The sequence below is a fragment of the Silurus aristotelis genome, assembly GCF_946808225.1.
Source record: "Silurus aristotelis genome assembly, chromosome: 17".
Taxonomy (NCBI): domain Eukaryota; kingdom Metazoa; phylum Chordata; class Actinopteri; order Siluriformes; family Siluridae; genus Silurus; species Silurus aristotelis.
Window position 1 is genome coordinate 2,827,615 of NC_139590.1, and position 18,995 is coordinate 2,846,609.

General features: G+C 38.8%; 1 protein-coding gene across 2 annotated transcripts; it reads left to right on the top strand.

The window, feature by feature from the left end:
• Window positions 1–2,354: 2,354 nt before the first annotated feature.
• On the top strand, window positions 2,355–18,395 carry LOC310740298 (toll-like receptor 5). Of its 2 annotated transcripts, XM_083566867.1 has the most exons (3): window positions 2,355–2,374; window positions 4,582–6,357; window positions 17,000–18,395. In XM_083566867.1, exons 2-3 carry the CDS (start codon window positions 4,592–4,594, stop codon window positions 17,871–17,873), a joined length of 2,640 nt encoding a protein of 879 aa, XP_083422993.1. In that variant the 5' UTR covers window positions 2,355–2,374; window positions 4,582–4,591; the 3' UTR covers window positions 17,874–18,395. The 2 variants fall into 2 exon arrangements, with proteins under 2 accessions (XP_083422993.1, XP_083422992.1); XM_083566866.1 differs by lacking the exons at window positions 2,355–2,374; window positions 4,582–6,357 and adding an exon at window positions 11,362–11,629 and having other exon boundaries at window positions 15,245–18,395.
• Window positions 18,396–18,995: the final 600 nt, after the last annotated feature.

An 18,995-nucleotide genomic window follows, 5' to 3' on the forward strand; every position in this document is an offset into this window, starting at 1 on the left:
TCTGTATACACTGGAGATTCTATCCCATTGGATTTCAGCACCTGGTAGCTTCAAATACATGAGAATGAAACTCTTGCTTTAACCAAAGAGATTTCAAGTTGTCAACACAGGAACCGTCTAGCAGGCCTTCATTAACACTGTCGTTTTCATGTCCTTTGATTGGTCCTTTGACTAGTCAGAGATCACAAACTGCATCTGTAGCAAACTGCACAAGCTCAAACATGTTCATGTGGATTTAATAGCTCTTATTTAATTCCACAGCGGCTGACAGCGGAGAAGAAACTGATTTGATAGCAGATATGCCTACAAGGACATTTACAAGATGGACTTAAAAAAAAAAAAAAAAAGGACATTGAGAGGAAAAAACAGTTTTCAGACAAAAACCCAATTTGTCTTCATTTCAAATCCCCAGAAAAACCGTAATGCACAGAAAAAATGCACAGGGTCATTTTCTTCTTCTTCTTCTTCTTCTTCTTCTTCTTCTTCTTCTTCTTATTTCGGCTTCTCCCATTAGAGGGCACCACAGCAGATCATCCGTCTCCATTCCCCCCTGTCCTCTACATCTGCCTCTTTCAAACCAACTACCTGCATGTCTTCCCTCACCACATCCATAAACCTCCTCCTTGGTCTTCCTCTTTTCCTCCTTCCTTGCGGCTATATCCTCAGCATTCTTCTACCGATATACCCCATGTCCCTCCTCTGAATTTTAAACATGTCCAAACTATTTTATGGATATTGGTGCTTCTGCCTGAGATGATGTATGCCTGTGGTGCAGCTGTGGCTACAGTGAAAGGAGAGTGAAAGTATTACTTTCAATGTTGCTTTAGTAACAACATTCAGAGATTCCTGTCTGGGATGCAGCACTCTGTCCTCTATATTATTAATGGTTTCTACAGCCTTGGCATCATATAGATGGTTTTAAGAGGTGGATTGATTCAGTCTTGTGCCCACCACTGTGTGTTAGGTCAGGTGTATACTAGACATCAATTTCTTTTATTTTATTTTTTCCCTAAAATGCTACATTTTCTCAGTTTGAACATTTGCTATGTCTTCTATGTTCTATTGTAAATAAAATATGGGCTTATGGGCTTCATTGCATTCTGGTTTTCTATACATTTTACCCAGTGTTCCAGTTTTTTTGAAATTGGGGTGGTATATTTGTGGCATTGGTATATACTTGTTTGTTTTCTGCGATCTCCTATTGGTTGGAATTAAAAGAGGAAAATGTAGAGTATCGGAAGGTAAGTGTTTGCTCTGTGCATGCAGCCAATTAAAACTAAATGTATGAGTCTTTTTTTAACATAATTCAGACTTGAAATCCAGACAGTTTTAACAGTTTATTTCATCTGCAAACCAAAAGAAACCAATCAAAAGTCTTCTGTGAGCATTATATCAGGTTACATACAGAATTCTAAATTGAATCCCAGCATGTTGTGAATATTAATTTAATGAAAGCAGGGAAACAGGTCATGTAGTCATCTTTAAAAGAAAGTGCAGCCATGATAAATATCCAGTCATTACTGAAGCTGTAGAAAAGACGGGTGTCCCAATACTTTTGGCAAAAAGAACCCAAAAGTGCAGCGTCTGATTATCTGATTATGTTCTAAGGAGCTAAAGATCAGAAACGTTCAAAGGGTGTTTTACAATATGCAACTCTAGATTGGGACATTGTAAACAGTCCTGCGTGTTACATCATGTGACGTGAGACACAGCTGTAACGTCATTACTTGCTTAAGGTAGTGTCGGTGAATAAGAATTTGTTTTAATGCAGGATGTGGTTGAGTTTAAATGTAGAAACAAATGCGCATAAATGACACAATAGCATTAATAAAGGGATACTTACTGTAATTTTCTGATTTAATAAACATCTGAACAGATTTTCTAAAATATACATATATATATATATATATATATAAGCTTTGTTTTTTGGGAGGATTTGACCCTGAAACATCAGGTGATTTTGAAACCAATGTAAACACGTCCTGCAGAAAAATGAGGAAAACATGTACTGACGTCCCTGATCGGAATTCCCAGGATTGCATTTATGAGGACTATATAATACCCTTAACAGGAGGGGTTTTCTCATAACCCTTCTAAGAGGAAAGAGAGAGAGTGAGAGAGAGAGACAGAGAGAGACAGAGGACATTTTCCAGGATTTTTTCCAGGGTATCTGCGGTAAGAATCACAATACATTTTTTCAACATTACTTAACATTATTCTTTTTAATAATAATAATAATCAAAATACTTTGTCATGCAAAAATGTAGATTAGATTTGTATGTTTAGATTATGTTTGGATTATAGGGCTGAACAAGCAGAAAATCAGTACAGGTGTTGTGTTGGCAAAAGTATTGGGACACCTTTCTTAAGTATGGTATATGCTTTTTGAGGATCGCATTCTACATTTAGTCCAAAATTCGCTCTTATAATTTTCTCTACACTTCTGGGAAGATGTTCCACTAGATTTGGAGTGTGCTCGTGAAAATTTGTGTTCAGTAGCAACAAGGGTGTTAGTAAAGTCCGGTACTGATGTAGGTGAGAAGATAAGGAGGCCTGGGATGTGGTCAGTGTTTTAATCATCCCAAAGGTGTATAGAAGGGTTTTTAGTTTTACTTTCTTCCCTTTTAAATAAGAATAAAAAAGAAAAGGAAAGTTTCGTTTTATTTGAGTTATTTGACTTTTTGTGTAAATAATGAACCTGGACATGAACAAGGAACTTTTCAGAACACAGAACCTCAACTGAAATTGTATAAAAAAAAAAACAGGACAATGTTTTGTTGTGTTCCTTATATCGGTAACAATCAGTGATTCTCCGCTGTCTCGTGCTTCAGACATTATGCCTGTAAATCGTTTAATTTCATTTTAGTTTCCATTGTTGTTTTTGTGCAGTAAATACATACAAGTTTATTTGTTTGCGTCCTGCGGGATTGCAGGTCTCTAGTCTATTGCAGGCTACTCAAGATCTTCCTCTCCAAACAATGTAAACCAGATCTTCATGGAACTCGCTTTGCACATTTGCCGTGGTTTCCAAGTTTTGGGTTTGGGTTTCCAAGTTCAAGTAAACGCAAAATGTATATTATACCGAATCCTATACAGTAGTGATGGAAAGATCGGATCATTTTAGTAACTTGGATCTTTGAATCTTTAAAACGAATCTTTTTTGTTGTTTAGTTCATTTCGTTCCTTTAATCAGAATTAAAATTAAATGTTACATTTTTAATAAGCGGATCTCTCAACACGTCCACACACACTGACTTTGAATATAGTTCCAATCATTTATATATGTACAGTATATATAACTGCATAGCGTATATGAGAGTCACTTGACAAAAAAAACGAACATGAGATTTTGCTCGTGCACGTCCAGTAGAAAATGAACGAATCACTCTTTGAGTCACATTAAAGACTCGTTCAAAATAAACGAATCGTTTGTGAACAGGGTGTTTTTGGTTCGAATCTTGACATTATTGTCACAATAATTATGGGAGTCACGTGACAAAAGAAGTAACGTCACGGACAAGAAAATTTGAGAGGTGAAGCTCCTCATTCTGCTTATCATCATTTCTCCTTACCTTCATCGTCATATTTTCATTATTAGAACTATAGTCGAAGTTGGTGTATGTAGACGTGTTTGGTGAATCTGCTGATTGGAAATGTAACATTTTACACAATTTATTTCTGATCAAAGAACTTTAATGAATTAAATGACTCAAAAGATTCAAAGAAGCGAGTCACTAAAATGATCCGATCAGTTTTGTGTGCCTCCAGATTGGTGGTAACAGTTTGAAGAAGAACCACAAATGGCAGGAAAGGTCAGGTGTCTGCAAACCTTTGGCAATATAGTGTACTTTTACAGCCACTTGTGGTTCTTCACCAAACTGTAATCACAATGATGGAGGCACATACTGTACTTGTAGTGAATATTTTTGGATGCTGGAAATCTTCCCTTTACTTGAACTAATACCTGATAATGCCCCTGTGCACGAAGCCAGCTCAATGAAGATCTGCTTTACGTGGTCTGGAATAAAAGATCTTTCTGAACCCTATTGAACACATTTGGTATAGAATTTTACACCCTGACTGCACCCACAGGCCTCCTCACCTCACCATCCTCAGTACCTGACTTTACTAACACTCATGTGGTTTAATCTATTGGAGGTGTGGTCAGGTGTCTATAATCTTTTGTCCATATAGTGAACCTGAATATTATTTACAGCTTTGAATCCCACAGACGTACACAAAGAGACAGGTTTATATTAAAGGTAGCTGGATTCCCCGCCAGCCAATCAGAAGCCAGTATTTTTCTCTTTAATGAATAATTAATGTGTTAGGATTATTGATATTGATCACAAAAACCTAATTAAGAATTCACAATCCTAAAGAGTTTTTGCACAAGAACACAGCTTTTTAGAGTGGGAAAAGCAACAACTTCGGCAAAAAGATAAAGTCATGAGAACAGGATTCAAAAGAAAATGCACATCAGTGTAAAAGAGCAATGTCCTGTAATGGACATGTCATTGTTCTTAATACAACCTGAAATCAATGTACTTTATGTTATAATTTTTCTCTGTTTGTTTACAGGGGTCTCAGCATGGCAAGTGGATCCAGTTTTATTTTGCCCCCTGTGCTACTTTGGATCTGTATTCTGCTGGCAGACTCAAAATGCACCATTAAAGAAAACAAAGCCTTCTGTCTCCTGAGAAACCTGCACGAGGTTCCAGCTTTGCCTCCCAATATAACTGATTTGGATCTGAGTTTAAATTACATCGGTGAAATCCATGAGAAATCATTAAATGGTTTGGAAGCGCTACAAATCCTTAAGATCCAGCAACAGGAAGTCAAACTTACCTTGAAAAAGAATGCCTTTAGTGGACTGTCCAATCTGACAGAACTAAATCTGGCGTACAACACGGACCTACAGGTGGATCCGGGAGCATTTAATGGCTTATTGAACCTTCAGATTCTCATTCTTTCAGAGTGCAAGTTACAAGACTCTATTCTTTCAGGAGACTATCTGAGACCTCTGGTGTCTTTGGAGGAACTTTTACTCTCTGGAAATAATATACGTCGAATCCGTCCCGCTTCTTTCTTTGCCAACATGAGCAAATTACACACTGTGGACATTTCTAATAACTGGATTAACAGTTTTTGTGAAGAAGATCTGTTCCATTTCCAAGGAAAACAATTCACTCTGTTCAAATTGAGTGATATCAAAATGTCTGATATGAAGCCATATTGGGACTCGTGGAGTAAATGTGGAAACCCGTTCAAGAACATGTCTATTGAGGTGCTTGATTTGTCTCTAAACAGCTTCAGTGTTGACATAACAGTGCTGTTCTTTAAAGCAATCAGAGGAACCAGAATTCACCATCTGAACCTTAATTCCAGCGGCAGCATGGGAAAGGGAGTTTGGTACAACAACATGAAAGACCCAGACAGGAATACGTTTAAGGATCTGGCTGAGAGCGGCATTAAGACTCTGGACCTGTCCAAAGCCAGAATTTATGCTCTTAAAAATTCAGTATTCAGTCACATGCCAGATCTGGAGGAAATCTCATTAGCTGATAATGTAATCAACCAGATTGAAAGAGATGCTTTTAATGGACTGGACAATTTAAGATTTCTCAATCTGTCCAATAACCTTTTGGATAAAATTCATTCAGAAACTTTTAATCATTTACGAAATCTCGAGACACTGGATTTATCTAATAATAATATAAGGATGCTTATGCGAGAGTCATTTCAAGGACTGACCAGTTTGGTTCACCTTTTTCTCTCTGAAAATTCCTTACAACATGTACACACACTAGCAAACCTTCCACAACTCAAAACGCTCTTCTTGGACAATAACAAAATTACATCATTGTACGGTCTCCCGAGCCAAACAAGAAATGTCACAACCATTGATCTGAGGTACAACAGATTAGATAATGCTGAGAGCGTCTACACCATCTTAGTAGAATTCCCCAAAATTGAAAAAATATCTCTTGGAGGCAACATGTTTTCATGGTGTACACTTAATCAGAAATATTCAGTGTCACCTTTAAACAATGTACAATTTCTTGACCTCCATATAACCGGCTTACAAGATCTCTGGGTACAAGGACGGTGTCTGGACATGTTTGACCACCTTCACCAGCTGCAGATGCTTTACCTTCAGTATAACTCAATTCGTTCTCTTCCCAAAGACATTTTCAAGGGACTCACTTCGTTGCACACTTTAGATTTATCCTTCAACTCTATCACCTACATATCTAACCCTAACGTGTTCCCGAAAAGTCTGAGGACACTCAAGCTTGCTCGCAATCATCTCGGGTCTGTCGATCCAAAAGCCTTCAGCAGCCTGACCACATTAGAGTTGTCTGGAAACCGTTTTCTTTGCGACTGCAGCTTGAGGGTCTTCCAGAGATGGTTAAGTCAGACAAATGTGAAGCTGTTAAGCCCTCCTGAGGAACTGAGGTGCGAGTATCCCAAACAGCAGCGAGGGAAGTCTCTCCTGCATGCCGCATTGTGCAGGAACAAAATGTAGTGAAAAGCATGAGAGGATCTGTGAAGGTTTATTTCTTATTAATGAAATCATTCGAATGTAATCAATGGGACATGGTAGCGATTTTGGATTTTGATCAACAGATCATGAGTTAAAATCCTAGGCCTGAGAGTAAAGCCTTTAAGATTAGATTAGATTAGATTCAACTTTGTCATTGTGCAAGGTAGAGTACATGTACAGAGCCAATTGCTTACATTTACGCCGCTTGTCAGCCGGCGTTATCCAGAACTGACGAGCGCATCTTTAAACTTACGTTCAAGACGAGTCAAATACTCAAGTACTGTTTAAATCAGATACTCTAATACTTTTACTCAAGTCATATTGGAATTGGTGACTTTGAACTATCTATAACTACACTTTTACCTCTGTAGTTTGATGGTGCTGGGATTTGAACTCATGACTTTCCAAACCAATGTCCAATGCCTTAACCACTGAGATACCACTCTCGAGAAAAATATTCTAATCAACCCTTATCTAGTGTGTGTTTTAATCAAACCAATATTAATCCAACAAATTGACCTAATAATTAGTTTAGAATGCATTAGATACAATAGAAGTAGCCTGATTTAACCTATTCAGCCAATATGCTAATCTCATGTAACCTATTTACTCCAAGTATAATTAAAATAATAATAATCAGATACTGATGTTCTGACTGGTGTTATGATTGTGTTGGAGAGACAGAAAAAAACAACAATGTATAAGGCAGACTTAAGCATGTTTATTGGGAAGAAAGAGCTTGTGGGCCTCAGCTGCTGCAGAACACATGGATGAGCGATCAGAGTCAGATTCAGATGAAGTTATAGGAGGATAATAAACAGGTGACAGAACTGGAGAAGTAGGAGAATAATTAGTAGGAAACCAACATGAAGGGTAAGGAGAAGATGGTTGGTTTGTTGCAATGAAATGCGGGATTCGTCATCAAAGTCTTCATTATATGTTTGTGTGAAATGATGCAAGGAGGCAGACAGGGGTTCTCTGGAATAGAGAGGTGTTCAATAAATCGAGCGACCTCAGTGGCGAGAGTTGAAATGGACGATACTGCGGAGAACGATCATAAGAGCTGTCCCAGAACGTCTGCGAGATGGAGCTGAATAAAGGAAACCAACAGAGATACGATGTAAAAAGGTAAAATCGCAATTACTAAAACATCAAATTAATATGTACAGGTAGCGACAAAAGTAACAAGCTTATAAACGCTATCTCTGTGAAGCTCAACACCCTGTAACAGTCCGTTCAGAAAGTACGAATGAAGTATGATACTAACATAAATAAGCAGAATCAATCTAAGTGAGAGAATATCGCTTGATTCAATGAAAGTAGGATTGCAAACAGCATTTTAAAAAAGAGAAGAAAAGCAGAACACTTACACATTGCAGATGCAGGAAGATAAAATGGGCTGCAAAATGGTTGTTCACGCATGAAAGGCTGAGAACAGGATGAAGCAGTGCCTGGTTGTACCAGAGGGAGTGAAGGTTTTATACACATATATTTAAAAAAAATTAGAGAAAAGGCCGGAAATAAGGGAAATGGAGTTGAACAGGAAACCCAAATATGGAATCACAGGAACTGGTGGAGAACCAAGGTTCGAAGATAAGAGGATAGGGGGAATTCGCTAAGATAAAGAAATTAGAAATAAACAAAGGTATGTGTCTCCGGGGTATAAATATGAGTGTGTGTAAGGTGTGTGTGCGATTGATCATTGTGATGTAATGAAGTGACCACCTTCTATGGGCTCATTAGAACGTGACTGCAATAAAGTTTTTGCTTTTACTCATCCGAGACTGAAGATCTGTCATTGGCTTTTGAGGTCTATTTCATTTTATTTCATTAAAAGTTTAAAAGTGTTACATTGGGAACCGACTGAAACAAAGAATCCACCCGTGATGTATCTGCTCAGAGACGACACCACTTCCCTACAATTCCTTAGTTGTATAATTGTGATAATTGTTTGTCCGTCTGAATAAGAGCATCTGCAACACACCATAAATCACGTAGTGCCATGTAAAAAACCTGTTTATAAATAAGTTCATCACTACTAATATGATTATTACATATGACGTAATGGTGACAATAAACACGACAAAGCTGAAGACTCTTGTAGAACCTACTATATAGTCTATCCTGTTCACAGACTGTTTCTCTTTTGCAGAAAAAATGATGGATTAGGTACAAATAAATAATCCATACAATTACATTTCATAAACTGTTACTATAGAAACAATATCTTATCACAACAATCACATTTAGACCTATGATTCACAGATATATTACTTATAGAAATACTGAAGGTTTTATCTACATTAAACCATTAAAAAAGAAACGCATCTGATCAGCCAAAGCTCAATAATGAGCTTTGAGAGCTCCTGGATGGGTGGAGCCCCAGGCTGGGCAGAAGGACCCTGCTTATGGCAAAGCCCAATATCTGCCAATACAATACAATTGAGAAAGAAACATAAAATTGCATATATATATATATATATATATATGGAGAAACAATTAGGACATCACGTGTGTAATAACAATTATAAATTATAATAAATATGATATATTTTATTTTATTTTTTTTTAAACAATAACACATTAGTAATCGTTATTAGCCTTAAACTGAATGATCACTCGACTAATGCTACAGGCTCCTGTGTAATTAATTTTACAGTACCTCAATTCCATTAGACAACAACAATTTCAATATTTATAGAATAAGTAAAGGAAAAATCGATTATTGCTCCTGTGGGATGCTGTTAGACTTGTTGTAGTTCCCCATTTTGACCACTAGGTGTGATAATAGCTCTACCCAGGTTGACCAGGGTGCTGTGCTCTTCTCATGAGGCACATTTTACCTACTGTATAAAGGTGATATTGATGTTTATAAGTGTAAATCATAATCATGAAATCTATAAAAGATGCATTTTACAATAATACAAGATAAAACGGATGTTTCAGACCTGCTGCTCAACATGGTTGGTGAATTCTTGTGTTGGGCAGAAGTCCTCTGCTGGGCACAAAATTCTCATGCTGATCAGAAAGCTCCTCGAGGATAAGAAGCAGCTTCCTGCTGGCCAAAAACCTCCTACTTATATCAGTCAAAACACCATGTTGTGCAAAGACCTCCTACTTGACAAAACATCAGTGGAATGGGCATACGCATTTAGATGGCCAAATCCTAATTATGGTAATATGGTTCCATCCTAGGTTAAGAAGAATCCAATAAGAAAAGTAATACCAGTTTGAGCAGATCCCTAATGCTGGGCAAAGCACCACATTGGACAGAACCTGCTAAATGAGTGATACTATTAGGTTCAACCCAACTTCCCTTTACTTAAAATGTAGGTCTTTGTTTTGTTTTTTTATTTAAAAACTCCACTCTTCTGGGAAGATGTTCCATTAGATTTTGTGGAGATTTGTACTCATTCAGTAACAAGGGTTTAAGTAAGGTCGGGTACTGATGTAGGTAAGGTGAGGAGACCTGGGGTGCAGTCAGCAATCCTGTTCATCCCAAAGATGTTCAGTAGGGTTGAGGTCAGAACTTCACAGCAGAAGATCTTCCACTCCAAACCATGTAAGGCATATCTTCATTGAGCTCTAAACCTGTGCTTCACAGATTCATTAATGTTAGAAAAAACTAAAGAAAAGCCTCTGGTTAATCAAAGCTCACCAGCATTATTAACTGGTGGGTGGAGCTCCAGGTTGGACAGGTGAACTGTCATGCTGGAACAGGTTTTGGGTCTCCTAATTGAAGTAAAGGGAAAATTTCATGCTATGAATTCCTAGATCATGAATCCAAAGAAATCCTGTACTAGTGTGTGCCTTCAACTTTGTGTAAAGATCTTGGAAAATAACTACATATGGCTGGAAAAGTCTGGTGTCCCAATAACTAATTTGAAGGTATGGTTGAACAGATTTTGAAATCCAGAGTCAACAAAACCAGATCCTTTTATTCGATTTCATTTCTAGAATAGAAAACCTGAAACTTATACCTGGAAAAGTTTTTTTGTTGTTGTTGTTAGGAAAGAATTCTCAGCATGATGAGTTCACATAACAGGAGAAAAGAATGCGAACGAGGTCACCCTGTACCGTACCTGGTACCTGGTTTGAAATATAATGTTCCAGGGGGTCACCATCCTTTTGAAACGAAAAGAGCGACTTCTTGGGTACTAGTTAATGTAAAGGGCTACCAGATTGATACACACAAGTCGAAATAACACGCAAGTCCTGAAATAACAAATGTGCCCAATTTACCTTTAATTATTTGTTATTATTAATAATTGTTGATATTTATATCTAGTCATCTATATTTTAATATTGTCATTTTCAAATTCACACCAAAGTGTGATTTACAAAAGCAACAAAAGAAATTAGATGCAGCTCACTGGTAAGTGGCGCTATGGTAAGACGTTTTTTAAAAAAATAGGCCCACGGGCGACTCGTGTGGTCCTTGAGGGCGACCTGGTGCCCCATGTTGGTGACCCCTGTTATGTGTAATCCTACAATCCTGAAAGGATCTGTGTATCTCACTGGTTAGGATGGTGGACTTTAAATCCCACCACAACCAAAGTTACCACTGTGGGGCCCTTGAGCAAGGCCCTTGTTATGTAATAATGATGTCCAATTCAGACTGCGTTTATGAAATGATTCATGCACTTCGAGTCATTATTTCTATTGCGTCACAATCTTGCTTTTAAATGTTCCAGTTTCAGGCGCTCTGATTTCACTGCGTATTAAATACGTTGAATAAAATCGATTTTTTTCCATTCGGATCTAATAGTTGAGTTGGTTTTCGGTCATATCCTGCATAGCAGGGCGTTGCGAAACCCGTGTAAACATGAGAACGTGAAGAGCAAAGAGGAGAAGCTCGGAGCGGACGTGAACGTCTTCTGCGCCCAAACACGCGCATTTCCGTCTGGCGCGAGCGCGAGTGCGAGCGCGGACAGGGAATTCCCACGGCATTCCCAAGTTTTCACTCCTACACGTACCGAGTGTTTACCGAAACCAACCGGGAAATTTGCGGGGGGGGGTGATTTCTCTTGCACCTTGATCAGGATTCAATCCCAGAGAGAGCTGAAGAGGAAAACAGAAACGGTAAGTCCACGTCCATCAGATCTGCGCTTGTTTACTCTCACGTCTAAATTGAACCGCTATTTCTTCACGGCGAACCCACGTGAATTCTTTAACGGGAGATAAGTTGTAAGAAAGTGTTGCAATGGGTGCGTTTTGCGCATGCGCTATTAAGCGTGGATTTCAAAGAAAGGGCTTTGCTTTTTTTTTTTAGGGTCGTTTCTGATTTATAAAAATAGTATTTTTTTTTTATATTTGTTTCCAATCCTGATTATCCAAGATAATTTCATCTCCTGAGTTTAGTTTTCATACTCAAATAAACCTTTAGAAATAGGCTTACAATCAAACATAATGTATTAAGTTGTATAAGACCTGGAAAAACTATATTTGTCCTTTGTAAACCTTTGTGGGCGTGTCCGAGCGAGTTGACAAACTTCAGAAAAGCGTCCCTTTACTCAAATTTATTGGCTTGGTGTTGCGAATGGAGCGACAAACAGTGGTAGTGAAGACAGCAGAGCGTGTGTCCATCTACCGGTTTGCGGTCAAAATCGGAATGCTGAATGTGTAGGAACGCCTACCACTAGGAGAAACACTGTGGAGTAGCTAACTTGCTCACTCAAAGTTACAATTTCAATCCTGAGCTCGGATTTATTCCTCTTCTTCTTCATCACATGTTTGTCTTGTGTCTTGATTTGTTTTCTTTGCACACATCAATAGATGTCTATGAGAAATTTGCCCCCAAGATGGTGTGCATGCTGGATTGGATTGGCGATATCCTATCCAGGAGAAATTTGTTAAGTATCCCATAAAAGCGCATTCACAGGGACACGTATGTAAGATGCCGTGTTCCATGTGATCTATGAAAAAAGATTCAGTTTTATGTTTTACATTCCTTAAAGATTTCATCAGAGTCTGTGCTTTGCAACAGTCAGAGATAAAGCTTTTGCTCTGTGGCCTTTTGTTGCATTTTTCTTGTTGAGGCAAAGCCCAAACGAGAGAAAAGAGATAAGCTGGTGAAAGAAAGATGGCTATAACATAAAGTAATAAAAAGAACTGAAGTGTTTTATGGACGTGTTTTAACGATTGAAATGTGGTTTAATTTTATTTTTGCCAAATAACAGGATGTCCTGTCATGTTTTCTTCTACATTTCATATGATCATAGTAGAATCTTACGTTACTAAATGAGTTCAAGAGGAATAGACCTCCCCAATATGGCCAAAAGTTTGTGGACCTTGTGGTTTGTGGTCACCTGGCCTAACTTGGTAAACATCTTTCAAGAACAGTACTGTAGATTATAAAAAGCATTAAGGGAAATGTGGAATAGCTTTCATTTAGATTTTAGGGCATGTTTATGGGCATTTGTGTTTATTTCCTACATGCAAAACGTTAGTGGGGTTAGGTACTGATGTTGAATAAAAAGACCTGGGGTTCCATTAGTATTTCAATTCAACCTAAAGGTGTTCATTGGGGTTGAGAAGGTCAGGGCTCTGTGAAGAACACTGTACAAACATGAACCCCAATGTCACATTGTAAAACAGACTTCCTCCTTACTAATCCTACCCACTTCCTGCTTCACCATCTCCACACCATCCAACCTTCTCTCTCTCTTATTTTCCTCATTCATCAGCTGCTCAAAATACTCCCTCCATCTCCTCAACACACTCTCCTCACTAGTCAACACATTTATTGCTCTAACTTGCAGCACATCCCTACCAGCTCGGTTCCTCTGCCTGACCAAACTTTACAAATCCTTTTCTTCTTCCTTAGTGTCCAACTTTTCCTACAGCTCCTCCATGAGGAACACCTCCAATGCTCCTGGACTTACTCCCTTTCCATTTGGTCTCCTGAACACACAACATATCTACCTTTCTCCGCTCCATCATATCAGCTCCCTCTCTCCCTTTACCAGTCATAGTACCAACATTTAAAGTACCAACCCGAACCTCCACTCTCCTCCACTTCTCCTTTCCCTGCTGCCTCTGTAGACGTCTCTCTCCTCTCCTTCTCCTCCTTCGGCCAACAGTAGCCCAAATTTCACCGGTACCCTGTTGGCTAACGATACCTGTGGTGGTCGTTGGTAACCCGGGCCTCGACCGATCCGTTATTGAATTTCTGATTCGTGATCCGCATATTTGATTTGGCACATGTTTATGCTGAATGCCCTTCCTAACGCAACCCTCCCTATTTGGCTTGGGACCGGGACACTAAGAGTGTACTGGCTTGTGCAACCATATTGTCTGGGTTACACTGTAAAACTGACACATGCAAGAAAAAGACTCGTCCGAAGTTTTACGTCCTCAATCCGTGACACATTCAGGCATGTCCTCAATCTGTGACACACTCTATTACTCAATAGGTTTCTCTTCTTGCTGTCCTGATCACCTGTCTCATTTTCCCTGAGGTGGTTTGAAGTTGTTGTGCTAATCGCGTCATCGGGTTCAGCGCTCTTGTTGGTTCTTGGTTTGACCGCGGTCGTTGGAGAATCACATTGCAAGAAAGAGTCTGAAATCTTTGGACATTGCCAGAATTTCATCGGATGAAGGAAATGATTGCAACAGCCTTAAATCAGCTGTCAGTAAACAAACCACCGATCAAAGACTACAAATTTAAGCCTAGGATTTTTGGAATCTTTTAGAATTGTTAAAATTGTCTCAGAGGACCAAATCATAGTCAAAATCACACAGTGTGCACCTGGCTTATTATCCGATGAGGCTTGCACCCATAAAATAATTAGAAAGGGGAAAACCTGGTGGAGGCTTGAAAGGACCTTTTGAAAAGCAAACAACTATCGCTCAATTCCCCTTTTCCAATTCCTTGCATCCTCTTGACTCTGGGGATAACATCAGAAAAAGCTCCACCAAACTACATGCGAAGAGGCATAGCTTTTGGGCATCACATTGCATCTACCAAGGACTAACAAAAAGGGTTTTTCTGAAACAACAACTGGGTCATCTCTTCTTTATTTTGATTGTCCTTTGTCACTTGATAAAACCCTTAATAATCAAAAAGTACCAATTTGTACTTGGTCATAGGTTTGCTACAGGGTTTCATTAGACTAATATTACTCCAAAGTAAAAAATATCCCTGAGGAAAAATCAAGGGTGAAGGGGTGGAGTTTTGCGAACCCAACACTACCTCCCCTGCCAACACTGTCCACATTCCAAATGCCAGAAAACCTGCCCAATGTGCCCCAAGAATTAGTGAATGGGTAAAGTGAGGACTCCTCTTTATGCATGGTAACCCCAACAGACCTTCACTGATCAGGCTTTGAGTACAACTCAAGAGTCCACCAAAGCCTGATTTAAACTCCCTTGTATGCTGACATGCCATATGTTCCTGCTTGATCCGTGGAGGCCTGCAGCACATCAGGAATCCCAGAATCAGCGTTCCCGTTTCCATTAGGAAATGTGCGGCATTCCAGTCACACTGTCAGACCATCTACGAGGAGGTCTTGATGGACATGGAAGGTTCTACCTGTGTAGAGAGAGGACACATCCGAGATGAAGGGGGGTTGGGTAAATCGAGAGGCTAATCTCTGTAGTTCATGTGAAAATCAGTATATAAATCAACAGTCATAAAGATACCTGAAGTAAGTGCATTTTGCACATATAATTGAAAACTTCTTTCTTTGTTTGCAGGGGTCTCAGCATGGCAAGCGGATCCAGTTTTATTTTGCCCCCTGTGCTACTTTGGATCTGTATTCTGCTGGCAGAATCTACCTCAAAATGCACCATTAAAGAAAACAAAGCCTTCTGTGTCCTGAGAAACCTGCACGAGGTTCCAGCTTTGCCTCCCAATATAACTGATTTGGATCTGAGTTTAAATTACATCGGTGAAATCCATGAGAAATCATTTGAAGGTTTGGAAGCGCTACAAATCCTTAACATTCAACAACAGGAAGTCAAACTTATCTTGAGGAAGAGTGCCTTTAGTGGACTGTCCAATCTGACAGAACTAAATCTGGCGTACAACACGGACCTACAAGTGAAACCGGGAGCATTTAATGGCTTATTCAACCTTCAGATTCTCATTCTTTCAAAGTGCAAGTTAAAAGACTCTATTCTTTCAGGAGACTATCTGAGACCTCTGGTGTCTTTGGAGGAACTTTTACTCCCTGGAAATAATATACGTCGAATCCGTCCCGCTTCTTTCTTTGCCAACATGAGCAAATTACACACTGTGGACATTTCTAATAACTGGATTAACAGTTTTTGTGAAGAAGATCTGTTCCATTTCCAAGGAAAACAATTCACTCTGTTCAAATTGAGTGATATCAAAATGTTTGATATGAATCCATATTGGGACTCGTGGAGTAAATGTGGAAACCCGTTCAAGAACATGTCTATTGAGGTGCTTGATTTGTCTCTAAACAGCTTCAATGTTGACATAACTGGGCTGTTCTTCAAAGCAATCAGAGGAACCAGAATTCACTATCTGATCCTGAATTACAGTAAGAACAATACAAAAGACCCAGACAGGAATACGTTTAAGGATCTGGCTGAGAGCGGCATTAAGGCTCTGGACCTGTCCAATGGCAGCATTTTTGTTCTTAAAAATTCAGTATTCAGTCACATGCCAGATTTAATAGAAATCTCATTAGCTGATAATGTAATCAACCAGATTGAAAGAGATGCTTTTAATAGACTGGACAATTTAAGATTTCTCAATCTGTCCAATAACCTTTTGGATAAAATTCATTCAGAAACTTTTAAACATTTACGAAATCTCGAGACACTGGATTTATCTAATAATAACATAAAGATACTAATGTTTGAGTCATTTCAAGGACTGAACAATCTAGTTAACCTGTTTCTCTCTGAAAACTCTTTAGAATCTCTTTACACAATAGGAAACCTGCCATCACTTCAAATACTGTACTTAGACAATAACAAAATTACATCTACATTTAATTTTCAAATCCAAACAAGAAACATCACAACCATTGATCTGAGGTACAACAAATTAGATAATGCTGAGAACATCTACAATATATTAGTAGAATTCCCCAATATTGAAATAATATTTCTTGGAGGCAACATGTTTTCATGGTGTACACTTAATCAGAAATATTCAGTGTCACCTTTAAACAATGTAAAATTTCTTGACCTCCATATAACCGGCTTGCATAAATTCTGGTTACAAGGACAGTGTCTGGACATGTTTGACCACCTTCACCAGTTGCAGATGCTTTACCTTCATATTAATTACATGCGGTCTCTTCCGGAGAACATTTTCAAAGGCCTCACCTCTTTGCATTTTTTAGATTTATCCGTTAACGCTCTCACCTACATACCTAACGGCATATTTCCCAACAGTCTGAGGACACTCAACCTTGCTTCAAATCATCTCGGTTCTGTTGATCCACAAGCCTTCAGCACCCTGACCACCATCAGCTTGCGTGGGAATCAGTTTCTGTGCGATTGCGGCCTGGCAGATTTACAGACATGGTTGAATCATCCAGATGTGCAAATGGATTCCACTATCGAGGAACTCACGTGCGAGTTCCCAGAAGATCGACGAGGGAAACCTCTCCTGCATGTTCAACTTTGCGAGGATGAAGAGGATGAGAAGATCATCGAGGAACTGAGGCTAGTGCTTTTCATCTGTTGGACCGTACTTATTATACTAATCTCCACAGGGGCTGTTATTTTCGTCCGGCTGCGTGGCTACTGCTTCAAGATTTATAAGAAGTTCACTGTCAAATTCAAAAAGGGAGGCCAAAATCTTCCAGCTGACGACGGCTTCATGTATGACGTCTACTTATGCTTCAGTTCTAAAGACATTAAATGGGTGATAAAGGCCTTGTTGGAAAAGCTAGACACCCAGTTCTCAGATCAAAACGAATTACATTGTTGCTTCGAAGCGCGGGACTTTATACCAGGAGAAGATAAGTTCTCCAACATGCGCAACGCAATCTGGAAGAGTAAGAAAACATTGTGCATCCTGTCCAGAGAGTTCCTTAAAGATGGCTGGTGTTTGGAGGCCTTCAGTTTGGCGCAGACAAAGATGCTAGAAGAGGTCCAGGATGTTTTACTGGTGCTTCTTGTGGACGACATCCCACGTTACAGACTGATGAAATACGAAATTGTCAGAACCTACTTCCAGACCAGGAGGTATCTCTGTTGGCCAGAAGATAGTCAGGACTTGGAGCGGTTTTACAACCATCTTAAACAAAGTATATTAAAAGTCAGCAAAGTGAAAGAAGCGAAAACAGACGCTGAAACAAACCACAACAAGACAAACTGTATAGCAGTAACTGCTTTTTAACTCCTGGGTATAGATATGGAGGAACACAGCATTGTGAATGTATGTAGTTACTAGATTAACTAATGTGAAGCTATGGGGAAACGGTAGCTCATGGTCAAGACCTTGAACTTTTAAATAGAGGATCAGGAGGTCAAATCCCATCACCACCAAGCTACCACTGGTGGGCATTTTGAGCAAGACACTTTACAATCAGCTGCTGAGTTGCAGGTCTAAGGGCATCTTCTAAATGCTGTAAATGTAAATATGGTGCATTGATTAGATATAAAATGCATGTCAAGAGTCTTGGAATGTTACAGAGAGTCTGAAAAGTGTAAACTGTCCAGTAGAATCAGAAAGGGTTTTATTGCTCGGAAACACAAGGAATTTCTCTTGGTGACAGAATCTTCTAGGTACAGTAAATAAATGAAGGAAAAAAACGATTTATACAAAAGGGACGAAGAAAATGTACAGATCTTATATACATGTATGTGCAAGTGGAAAGTAGTGAATAGAAAATGTAATAAATAATACATAGAAACAGAATATATATATATATATAGTATGTGTGTAAATATTTCACCTCAATGATTCATAACTATTGCACAGCAGTTTGGTTACTGGTTTGACTGCATGTAAGTGTGGATTGATTGGAGAAAAAAAAATGCTTTTTGGTCTCGAAGGCCTGGTGCTCAGCCAACCAGAGGTCAGTGGTTCAAAATGTTGTTCCAGCTGTGTTCTAGCCGTGACACTTGAGACTCGTTCTATTTTTGTAAATAAGCATTTCATGTTTGTTTGTTTGTTAAAAGTCACCAATTTCAATATGAGTAAAATCTTTGAGTTTCTGATTTGAACAGTACTCGAGTATTTGACTCGTATTGAACGTGGGCTCAAAGATGCACCAGTCCTCATCACAGAGACACACGTTAGTGAAAAGTAAAAAACAGCTGATTTGCTAAGTTTTATTTCCTAAAATACAACTCAAATTGTACAAACAAGCAGTAAAGTGACCTTTCAAAAAGATCTTCAATTAACTAATAAAAAACCAATATCATGTCACAAAATTGAAGAACCATTAGTATTCAGTGGACAAATAAAATTAAAATAAAACCAAATAATCAGCACTGACTGTGATGTGATGCACCT

What these genes read in the sequence shown, in the direction of transcription:
- LOC310740298 (XM_083566867.1), top strand. Translation starts at nt 4,592, where the DNA reads ATGGCAAGTGGATCCAGTTTTATTTTGCCCCCTGTGCTACTTTGGATC. An exon ending in AGCAGCCTGACCACATTAGA is followed by an intron (nt 6,358 to 16,999) that starts GTTGTCTGGAAA and finishes GACCACCATCAG; the next exon opens with CTTGCGTGGGAATCAGTTTC.